This window comes from Vulpes vulpes, chromosome 9, assembly GCF_048418805.1.
Source record: "Vulpes vulpes isolate BD-2025 chromosome 9, VulVul3, whole genome shotgun sequence".
Classification (NCBI taxonomy): Eukaryota; Metazoa; Chordata; class Mammalia; order Carnivora; family Canidae; genus Vulpes; species Vulpes vulpes.
In genome coordinates, this window is record NC_132788.1 from 97,424,959 (window position 1) to 97,437,234 (window position 12,276).

Genomic DNA, 12,276 nt, shown 5'->3' on the forward strand with positions numbered 1-12,276 from the left:
ATTATTCTACAACCATCACCATCATCTATCTCCAGAACTTTTTCATCTTCCCAAACCAGAACTGTCCCTATTAAACACCAACTCCCCATTCCCCTCCCCCAGCCCCTGAAGCCCCCCATTCTAGTTTCTGTGAATCTGACTACCCTAGAGACCTCATATAAATAGTCTCATAGCATTTGTCTTTTTGTGACCAGCTTATGTCACATAGCATAATGTCTTCAGATTCACTCATGTTGTAGTAGGTGTCAGAATGTCCTCTTTTAAAGCTGGGGCACCTGGGTGGCTCAGTTAAGCATCTGACTCTTGATTTCAGCTCAAATTATGATCTCAGGGTTGTGAGATCGAGCTCCACACTGGGTGTAGAGCCTGCTTGAGATTCTCTCTTTCTATCTGCTCCCCCCCCCGCCATCATCACCCACTCACATGTGTGCTCAAAGGAAAAAAAAAGTTCCTTTTTTAGGGCTGAATAACATTCTACTCTATGGATATACATTTTGCTTATCCATTAATTCTTCAGTGGGGACTTGGGTTTCTTCTACTTTTTGGCTGCTGTGAACATAGTATATATACAAATTATCAAATCCCTGCTTTCAATTCTTTTGGGGATACGCCCAGAAATGGGCTTGCTAGATCTTATGGTAATTCTGTGTGTCCTATTTTTGAGGAACTGCCATAGTATTTTCCACAGAGGCTACACATTCTCCATTCCCACCCACAGTGCACAAGGGTTCCAACTTCTCCACAGCCTCATCGATACTCATTATCATTCTTTTGTGTGTGTGGTTTTTTTTTTTTAAATAGCCATCCTAATGAATGTGAGGTGATCTCATTATAGTTTTCATCTGCATTTCTCTGATAGCTAATGAAGCTGAGCATCTATTCACGTGCTTGTTGGTCACTTGTGTATCTTCTTTGGAGAAATGTCTACTGAAGTCCTTTGCCCATTTTTAATTGATTGTTAAGGTTTTTTTGTTGTGTTGTCCTCTGAAATTCTGGTAGTTGGCTATCATTTCAAAAAGTCACCCCACTGGCTTCCCCTGACACATGCAGTGGCGATACTATGTGTGAGGCTACTCACAGGGCCAGCGCTGCTCGCTCACAAGGTCTCCTGGTATGATTGCCCCTAGGCACACACAGTGTATGTGACAAGTTATGGCACCCGGATTTAACCTTATGGCAGTGAAGGAAGTATACATATTACACTTCAGAAGGCAACAATTAGAAACCGACATCTGTGATCCCACTTCAACTCAATACACTGCTTTCCCAAATACTTGAGGTAACAAAGTTGTTTTTGTTTTTTTTTTTAAGATTTATTTATTTATTCATGAGACACAGAGAGACAGAGAAAGAGAGAGAGAGAGGCAGAGACACAGGCAGAGGGAGAAGCAGGCTCCATGCAGGGAGCCCGATGCAGGACTCGATCCCAGAACTCCAGGATCATGTCCTGGGTCAAAGGCAGGCGTTAAACCACTGAGCCACCCAGGGATCCCCGAGGTAACAAAGTTTTTAAGAATATTAAGAAACTCAAACTTCTTTTTACTTGATCTAAAAGTGTTCTTTCCATAGATCTGATAACCTGAACTTAGATAAATGGATATTGACACCTTTTATGACTTAACTTTGATCAGCTTTCATCTTTCCAGGGAGAAATGTGGTACTTTTCCAATCTAATCTCAGCAGAAAAACACCTTAAAACCCAAGATCACCTAAGAAGGTGGTCTAGGAAGGAATCAGCATGTGGGCCCACCTCTCAAGCTCAGAACAGTACTTACATTTTTAAATGGCTGGATTAAGTGCCTAATAATATCCTCAATTTGCTGCTTCTCCTGTAAAGTCTAGAATATTTACTATCTAGTCCCTGAAGAAAATGTTTACAGATTATTTGTCTAGAACAACTCCTAAATTTTTTTATCAGGTTGCATAAGCTTTTACATATAAATAAATGTCCTTGGTGATATCTGAATCTTTACTTTCCTGAAATATCAAACTTTGTACATAGAGTAATATAGAAAAGTGCATACCACCCAGGTGCTCTCTTTCAGAATTCCTGGGGGACAATATGATACAGATACAAGGTCAGGTAGACTTTCCACACCTCCACTAAAGCCGGGGAAGCTGGATAGAAGAGTTCAGATTTCCAAAGCCCCAGTAGTCCTCCAGCTTCCTGGTTGGGGAACATGTGCACGTGCACACACATGAGCGCATACACATATTCCCAGTTCCCATGCAGCCCCATTCCTGCCCAGCTATGATCTGGCCACAACACAAACTGGCTTCTATAGCTAGGTTGTTAGTTTCTCCCTCTACTCTCTGGAAAGCTTTAAGATAAACGTTAACTTCAAAAATATATTTGACCCCAGAAGCTATAATTAAATTAGTTAAAACACAGCACTAGAGAGCACAGAGAGGTCTTACAACCCGTGCCAGGTGACCTGACAGGAGGACTGTAGGGTCCTGGTCTTTGGCCAGTACAGGACTGAGGTCCTCTGAGGTTATCAACCTCTCACTTCCAGCCAGGATCCCTGAGGCCTGCCAGGCTGAGGTGCAAGACACCCCTGCAACCACAGGCACACCAAGCCCACCCCCAGGCACCACGTCACTGGGGAAACAGTTCATTCCCTCACCTCTGCTCTGAGTTTGAAGTACACCTTCTCTGCTATTTGAAGTATATCTATGAGCTGCTGAGCTGATCAAGGCTGCAGGCAGAAATTTCTGCCCAGGGACAGTTCCATACAACCAAGTACAGAACTCAAGATTGTGCACATCAGAGTAGCAGGAAGAGCAATCACTTCAGACCTACATTGACTCCTCAATGTCTGAAAAGTGTTATTTTTTTTTTTTTAAGATTTTATTTATTTATTCATGAGACACACACACGGGGGGGGGGGGGGGGGGGGGGGCAGAGACCCAGGCAGAGGGAGAAGCAGACTCCATGCAGGGAACCCAACGTGGGACTCGATCCCAGGACTCCGGGATCACACCCTGAGCCCAAGGCAGATGCCCAACCTGTCAAGCCACCCAGGCATCCCTTAAGTATTTTTTTTTTAATCTCAAGGTTTAAATAAAAAGAGTGGGAAGTCCCCTTTCCCTCAGTGTGGCCCCAGGCAGAGGGGAGTGGCAGAATCTCTAAGCCTTACCTAAGGAAAAGGCTAATAACAGAAGTTCTGGCCTTCCCCCAGCTTTTGAGAAAGTTCCAAAACTACAGAAAATGAACAACACACACCCGTCACCTGAATCCACCAGCCACTCACATTTTGCCATGCTTGCTCTCCCCCTCTACACACACACACTTTTATTTTCCTGATCCATTTCAGAGTCACAGGCCCCAGGAAAAGCACTTTCTCCATATAATCATAATACAGCTTCCAACTGGAGAAAAATACTGATGAAATTGATAGAATATTGCTATCTAATGAGCATGGTCACAATTCCCCAACATCCTAATAATGTCCTTTGTAATTTTTTACATTCAAGACCTAGTTAACACATTACTTGTAATGTCTCTTTAGCCTTCTTTAATCCCTTAGTTTTAACCATATGTAAATGATGAGATTCAACCATTTCTGACCTATGAGGATGACGTCACACGGTCCAACTCAAGAGCCTGGTCCCCAGCTTCTGGACAGAAAGGATCCTCACCAGCCTCTTCTTTACAATGGACCCTTTTCCTGGTCAGCATGCTGATTGAATCTAGCCCTATAGTTCATTTCAATGCTGAGTATTCCTGACATGTCTGAGGCATCCCTAGCTAGCCTTGGGCTGCCCCTGTCTGCTGGGATCACCACTCTCAAACCCACTCCATACCTGCAGGGAGAAGGCAGTGTGTGACAAGGGGGTTCAGTCCAGAAGCAAGGACACCTCACAGGACAATAACCCCATCTAGACCCCAGCTCAGGGGCATGAAAAGGAGAGAGAGGGACTGCCCTGGAGAGCAGGAACAAAAGACAAGACAATCATATTAACGCTGGGCCTCACAGGGGCCCAGATCAAGCCAAGACATTTTCTGACAAGTGAAGAATCTGACTGTGGAGAAAGGGAAGCCCCGAGTACTAGATGATCCCAAAAACTATTGTTGGTGCTGTTCATCTGACAACAGCAGTACTATGACAAAAAAAACCACCTTTTTGTTTCCAGAAATGCGTACTAAATATGAAAGGTCAAAATGAGTGTGTATTGCTAGCTCATATGGCTCAATCTCAGAAGGAAGGGTAAAATGACATGTTGGATTCACTTTATAACTATTTGGCAACGAACAAAAAAGGGGGAGAGGAAAATCTTCACAACTGCTGAATTGAGGAGATGGATGGTCAAGGTTTGTTTTACATAGAGAATTCATAACCAACATTTTTACATAATACAGATGGACAAGGTGGCCTCCTAGAAACTGGGTTATTAACTCTATAGAGCCATGCACTCAAAAAGACTAATGGAAAACAAGCACAGCTCCGACCAAACACCTTCCAGTCCAGGATAAAGAGAGCAACCTCCCCAGATTCACGGTCATCCCTGGCCGCTGAGCTCTGCAAGGAGCTAAGCAGAATGGAGGGTGCCATGCTCAGTTGTGACAAAGGGCTACCTGCAGAGCTCAGTAAGCAGCCTATGTCTAGAAATGTCTAGAAGCCACCCTGGCAAAAGTCTGGAGGAATCCTAAGAAGCCTGGCTTGGCTCTGTAGTCCAGCTCACAAGCTGCTACCAGACCAAGGCATATTAAAAGCCAACAATGACCCTTTCTCAGCATCCCAGTGTTTTATCAGAGGAAGCAGCAGGATTCGGCTATCAAGGAAAGCTCCTCTGGCAAGAAGAGTTCAAAGACCCCCTGAGCATAAGACCCAGAGACCTAGAAAAGGGAACACTGAAGACTCAGCCAGATTTGCTGCCCTTCTGCACCTTCCAGGCCACACTGTTCTGGGTCCCACTGAGCAGAGCTGGGTGTCAGGACCTTTTCCGTGGTCAGGACTATCCCATACCACTGAAAGACCACCCTGCCAGGGTGGCAACCCACAACTACCCACAATCTGCCCCCTCCAGACTCTATGCACGCTGCTCTGATGGGCCTTTCTCTCCTGCAGGGCTTCTCGCCCTTCCTCTCAAAGTAGTGCCTCCAAAGAGTCGGCTGACCAGCACCATTCCCACCCATACCTCCCACCAGTGTGGAGCCCTTCCTCACTCTTGGAGGATCATGGGCTCTGATGAAAATCACACATAGGAGCTAATGCCTGCTCTAGCCATAATTCCTTATGAGGACTCAGGGGCAACAGGTTATCCAGTGCAGTGAACACATCCCAGGAGGAGTGGCCACTCTGGCTGCCTGGTACTGTGATAGCTCACACACTCCCTGGTGCACACAGGCACATATCCAAGCACAATGCACTCTGTCTGAGCTCCCCTTCCAGCCTTGTCCACACTCTGCCAGGTCCACCCACCATCTTAGGGCTCTTCCTCTCAAGTGAGGTCATGGTACCCATCAGCAGCTCTATGAGGCTCCAGGATCAAGCCCAAACCCCTTGGCATGGGATACCAGTCTGCACCCACTCTCCATCTAAACCAAGCCAAAAGTAGTGTCCCATGCCCACTCCTCTGCCTAGCAGGCATGCCCTCCTGAACAACTTAAGGAACACTATTCACAAAGGCTTTCCCTCTGCAGGGCAAACCACTCCCTCTTTTGGGCTGTCATAACCCCTAAGGTCAACTGCAGTCTGGGCATTTCTAACAAAACAACTACAGATGGCAATGGATTCATTTTGACACTCAGCCTTCACAAAGCACAGCAAGGCAAGGAAGCAGGAACTGCTGAGAGGGCAAGAGCCAAGGACCAAGCTGAAGAGGTTGGCCTGACAACAGATATATGAAGGTTCCCAGGCTCATCCTGAAAGCAGTGTGGCCAGGCCGCGGTTCCTGACTTTGAACTCAAGTGGAGGGCTTGGGTACACAGGGTGGTGAATCTCCCCAACATGTGACTGGGAGTGGCCGAACACAGGGTCACTCCATTTCCCTACATTAGAGCTATTGAAGAGAGACTACAAAGTTTAACAGGAGCAAAAATGAAGGAAAAGAAAAGAAAAAGAGGAGTGAAGAAAAGTCAAAGACAATGAACAATGTGTGATGACTGAACTCTGCCAATTTACTAGAAAAACACTGAACTGCACACTTAGAAATAAGAGACTGTGTAGTATGTGATCATACCTCAATAAAGCTATCAGAGAGATGTCTCCTTTTTTTGGTTGTGGGAGCTGGAGAGAGAACTTTTTTAGTTAATATTGACAGTGTACTAGTGTTAACTCTGCCCCCAATTCTACTGCATATGGGTTAAGAAATTGGGATAAAGAAAGAGTCATTTCACTTATGTGACTGATACGGAAGCCCTGCCTCTCCCCAAATTGCCCATTGAGTCCGAACCCTTTGGAAACAAACCAGGGAAATCCAATAAGGGGAAAGTGCCAGACAAACACTTGCCAGAGCTCCTGCAAGGTTACCCGTGTCTTATCTCCAATTTTCTCAAGGTGTGCTTATATCACAGCTGAACTGAGTGTTCATGAAACCAGATGGAAAAAGTCCCAAATTTTAAACTCACCACTTTCAGGAACCCCTGAACTATACTGAACTCATTCCTCCTCTTCATAAGCTACAAGCCAGTAAGCAGATGATCTGTTTACCTGGCTGCTCAAGAATATGTCAGGACAGCCTTCCATGATGAATTCTGAAGGCAGCCAGGACTATGGTATTAAAGACTAAGTTAGCAACTCTTTAGCCAAGTACCTTACTAGCCAAGTATCTTACCAGTTGAATAGGAAAAACAAGCCCAAGTGTATGTACTCAGCACTACAACTGATGGGGGAACCAAACTGGCACAGTTGGTAGAGAGACTCTTCATCTTAGGGTCATGAGTTCAAGCCCCATGTTGGGCGGAACTTACTTTAAAAAAAAAAAAAAAAAGATGCCTGGGTGGGTCAGTGGTTGAGCATCTGCCTTCCGCTCAGGGTGTGATCCTGAGGTCCCAGAATCAAGTCCCACATCAGGTTCCCAGCAGGGAGCCTGCTTCTCCCTCTGCCTCTGTCCCTGCCTCTCTCATGAATAAATAAAATCTTTAAAAAAGAAAAAAAAGACAACTGATGAACAGCCCCTGTTTACCTGCTGATGGTCACTGGGGTTGTCCCAGTCTGAGGCTCTCATAAACAAAGCAGGTATAAGTACTCAGAGCAGCCCCAGGTGTAGACAACTGTCTTTGTTTCTCTGCTGGGCCACAGAGGTGTGAACCATTCTACCAGCAAGGTATGACTGTTCCAAGTGGTTTTCCAGCCTTTTAAAGAATCTAAGCCACTCTTATGAGTGGGTAGTGATATCTCCACATGGTCTTGAGTTTCATTGAGGTATAACTGACATACAATCAACAGTGCATGTTTAAAGGATACAATTTTATAAATTGACATACATCCATGTATGTAAACACCCACAATCAAGATAATGAACATATCCATCACCGAGTCTTCTTATGCCCTTTCTCATCCTTCCCTTTTTTTCTCCCTCCCCCAACCACTAATCTGCCTTTTATCACTATTAGTTAGCACTTTCTAGAGCCTTATATGAACAGAATAAGAATCACAGAGTATATACTCTTTGTCAGAATGCTTCTTTTACTCAGTGTAATTATTCTGAGATGCATCCACATCATTGTGTGTATTAATATTTCATTCCTTTTTTTTTTTTTTAGCTGGGTAGTGTACCCAACTCTTAGATTTCTTTTTTTTTTTTAAGATTTGTTTTTAAAACATAATAAAGATTTATTTATTTATTTATTCATGATAGAGAGGCAGAGACACAGGCAGAGGGAGAAGCAGGCTCCACGCTGGGACCCCGACGCGGGACTCGATCCCAGGACTCCAGGATCACGCCCTGGGCCAAAGGCAGGCGCCAAACCGCTGAGCCACCCAGGAATCCCCAGATTTCTACCATAATACCTATATTTGAAGAAAACTTGAGAGTACTGACCATCAAAAGGAAATATTCCAACGACTGTAACACCAGCTATTATGCAAAGCACTTCTGAAATTACCTTTCCCTGCCCTTTGAGGGGTGGGGGAATGGCCCAGCAAAGTCAGATAATCAAAAGAAAATGGTCCCTTGTGTCTTAAGGACACTTGACAGGGCTATGTCAGCCCTTGTCATCCTAGGATCTCAAAGGCTTTGAGAAATACCAGTTTTATTTTATAAACAAGAAAACAAGTGTTATTTGAGCTCAGCAGGAGTCACCCTTGCCTGCCATTCTCCTACTCTGGCAGTGACACACATTCTGCCTCTAAATAAGCTTTCAGGTAAAACCAACTGAGCTTCGGGCAGCCCAGGTGGCTCAGCAATTTAGTGCCTGCCTTCGGCCCAGGTTGTGATCCTGGAGACCCGGGATCGGGTCCCACGTCGGGTCCCACGTCGGGCTCCCTGCATGGAGCCTGCTTCTCCCTCTGCCTATGTCTCTGCCTCTCTCTCTCTCTCTCTCTCTCTGTCTCTCTCTGTGTCTCACATGAATAAATAAATAAAATCTTTAAAAAAAAAAAAAAACTGAGCAAAACTGGTATCAAATGTGGCTGCACGTTGGGAAACAATCTGGCAGCTCCTGGATGGGTTACCCACAGAGCTACCACACAACCCAGCAATTTCACCTACAGCCACACAGAAACTTGTACACAAGCGTTCACAGCAGCATTATTTATAATAGCTAAAAGTGGAAACAACCCAAACAGCCACCAACAGATGAATGAATAAATAAAATGTGGTCTGTTTATACTGTGAAATATTCAGTCACAGAAAGTAATGGGAGTAGACATATGTTACAACATGGATGAACCTTGAAAACATGCCAGATACAGAAGACCATATATTGTCATTTCTATCAAATGTCCACAGTAGGTAAACCCAAGACATTAAGATTAGAGGTTGCCTGGGGTTGGAGAATGGAGGACCAACAGGCTAAGAGCTGTGGGGTTTCTTTTTAGGGTGATGAAAAATGTCCAAAAATTGATTATGGAGATGGCTGCACAACTGGGAATATACTAAAAGGTACAGAACTGTATACTCTAAACTGGCAAACCATACGGTGTTATGAATTCTATCTCAGGAAAGCTGTGAAACAGAAGTGGCTGCACAGCATTTGATAAGTCACAGCCACTTATCCAATAAGATAAAATCAAAAGGCATTCAGAATGGGTTTTTTGAGTCTTTCTGGAAGCCCCATCGTACAGTTAGCTATACAGCCAACTCCTGAGGACAAATAAGGAAAATCCCAAATGTTGCAGGCAGCCAATGCCACCAACTGGCACAGGAAATAATCAACTTTTTTCCACTTTCCAATTCTATTCAGACTTTCCTGCCTCCAAACTTAGGGCCTTCTCTTGCAATAAAAAGGATATTCCCCAAACACAAAAGTTAAGCTACAGGTGAGTGGGTCAGAGTTAATTAAAGGCAAGGAAGGGTAAACCCTTTTGATGTCATGAGAACTCAAATGAGCTAAACTGCAACATTTACCTAATTTGGAGAGTTTAAGGCTCTTGTTTTACATAGATCAGTGTCCAGATGCAGAAAAATAGATCATTTCAACTTAAAGAGAAGGACACACCCTGCAATTAATCACACAGAACTGCAAGGACAATACTAGAAGTCAGAGCTGCTGCTTTATATTAGTTACAGTTTAAAAAGAATTTGCAATAAAATAATTACCTTTCCCAATCCTGAGCTGCCATGAATCCTGGCACATTGCTCAATGAAAAGATTTTTCTCCTTACCCTTCTGGCCATGCTGGACACAAGTTATAGACAGTGCTAACCCAAACATGAGGCCAGGTTTCACATATGTTTAAAAGTAACAAAACTCCTATACTCCCTTTTTACAGCTGTGGAAACAAGTCTACAGAACATGAAACTACAGGTGTTATGAGCTGCCAGCCGCTCATTCATTTCTCCAGGCAAACTCTCTCCTCTCTACCTTCCTCCACCATATGTAAACCAAACTGAAAAAACATACATACTTGCACACCTGTTCTCCCTGATGCTCCACCCAACAGGCATCTATTTTTAAGGAATCTGAGGTTAGAATGAGTCAAATGTTTTCTGCTTCTATTAGGGGCTAAAAGAAAATCCAAGTGGGTGGTCTACCCACGGGAGTGACTCAATCAACTAGAATGCAAGCCCTCCTCCCCCAAGGACAGTCTGAGCTCACACTGGATGAGATGGTGTGGCTCCCCCAGCCCTGACGGTGGGTCCTCATACCAAGGGACACCTGTGACAAGGTATCCCAGCCCAAGACCCCAGCCAGTCCCCTCTGCCACACCAGAGCAAGGACCTAGGTTCAGGAAGTGTGAGTGTGATACTTCCCATAACCCAAACTTAAAATATCCAAGTAGCTTTCCCCTAAACATTCACTAAAAACATTCATTAAAAACAAAATTTTCCAACGTGGCGGTACCATTTATGTAAAACCCACTAGCACTACCCCATTGGAGGAACAAACTCAAATCTAACTTTTCCAAGGCAGGGCTGTGGAGTTACATAACAGGTCGGTTTCAGCAACAGGCAATACAAGGAGGAAAAACAAAACGCAACCTGTCTCTTGAATAATCTTAATAGCCAACGAGTATGGGGGTCTCGATAGGTGGCAAAAAATCGGTTTCTGCTGCAGGAGCTTCGACCCTCTCCTCTCCAGCGTCCCAGGACCCGGGGAAATTTGAACCCGCGGCTCAGTAAGCATGATTGGAGGGGGGGGGGGGGGTGCTGGGACCACAGGTGGGGGGGTGGGGCAGGGAGGACGGATCGGCCAGTGGGGGAACCCAGGCAGATCACCCCGGCGCTGGCTTGAGCAGGGCACGAACGCAGCAGGAGGGAAACTCGGGGACAGGTCATCCCCAACCTGGCCAGGGACCGACCGACGGCAGGTCACCTCGGACACGCCCGGAAGGGACTTCGGGCAGGTGACCTAAGATGCGGCCTGAGGTAGATCCTGAGCAGATCACCCGGACCTAACCACAGCCGGACCCCAAACAGAACTACCCAGGCCCAGCTGGAGACGGGGAACCGGGGCAGGTTACTCCGGGCCCGGCCGGAATGGGAAACTCGGGGAAGGTCAGCCCGGGCCGGGCCTGAGTCGGGGACCCGAGACAGGTTACTCCGGACCCGGCCAGAGGGCAGGACCCCGAGCAGGCTCCCGGGCGCCGCGGCCGAGCCCGGGCTTCCGGCGCCGCCATGTGCCGCTCACCTGCGCGTCCAGCTGTCCGGCCGCAGCGCCCGCGCCCGCGCCGACCGGGCCGCCCGCGCCACCTCCTCCGGGGCCGCCGGGGCCACCCGGGGGCGTCTGCGTCTGACTGGGGAGGGTGAAGTCGGTGAACTCGAACTCCGAGCCCTGTGTGTCGGCGCCGAGCAGCTCGGCTTCCTCGGTGTCCAGGAAGGTGAGCGTCTGAGAACTGGGCCCGTACGCCTCCACGCTCATGGTGCCGCCGAGTAGGGCCCTCAGGCCGGCTCCGCGCCGCACTCGAGCCCGCCGCCGCGCTGAGGCCTAGGCCGCAGGCCTCGGTCCACCACCGCCGCCGCGCCCACGCTCCTGAACCGGACTGAAACGCCCTCCGCGGCGCGAGCTGGGCCAAGAGCCACGCGTGCCGAGCCTCCGCTGCTGCCGCCGAGCCCCTCAGCGCCGCTGCTCCCCTCGGAGCCGCCCGCCGCTCGCAGCCCCCGGCAGGAACCGCCGCCGCTGCCGCTGCCGTGCGCGTGCGCGAGCCCGACGCCGGCGCAGGTGCGCGTGCGCGAGCCCGACGCCGGCGCAAGCGCGCGCGCTCCTCGCGGACGCCTCCAACCGCGCCCGGACGCCCGCAGCTGAGCGCGCCGGCGGAACACTCAGAGCGCACGCGCAGGGGGCGGGTCTTGTAACCGCCGTCGCGGCGGCCGCACGAGGACGTGGTCCCGCCCCAACTGCTGTTCAGCGGCGCGGGGCGGTGAGACCGAGGTAGTTGCGCCGGTGTGGGTGGCTACAGTGCGTCTCGTGAACTGAGCGCTACCAGGTTGCTTTACAAAGGTGGTCTCGGAACACCCAGTTGAGGATGCTTGGCAGGGACAGTGTACCTCCATCTCTGGGAGAAGCTCCCTGGGCCTCAATTTCCCCATCTGTAAAATGGGGGTCCTGGCATAGCACAGATAGATGCTCAGTATTCGTTGTTTGAATAAAAGAATGGGGACAGCCCTTAGCATGGAGGTTGGCCACAGGGCAATGGTGGTTGCTGCTGCTTCGGACGATAATCATAAT

The 12,276-nt window shown here is 47.8% G+C and overlaps 1 protein-coding gene across 4 annotated transcripts in view; it reads right to left on the reverse strand.

The window, feature by feature from the left end:
- The window catches only part of UPF1 (UPF1 RNA helicase and ATPase), a 36,700-nt gene extending 24,964 nt beyond the window's left edge, over positions 1-11,736 (reverse strand). For all 4 annotated transcript variants that reach the window (XM_025989593.2, XM_072721160.1, XM_025989592.2 and 1 more), the window contains exon 1: positions 11,239-11,736. In XM_025989593.2, coding sequence (XP_025845378.1) covers positions 11,239-11,469 — 231 coding nt within the window. In that variant the 5' untranslated portion in view covers positions 11,470-11,736. The remainder of the gene's footprint in view (positions 1-11,238) is intronic.
- Between the last annotated feature and the right edge of the window lie 540 nt (positions 11,737-12,276).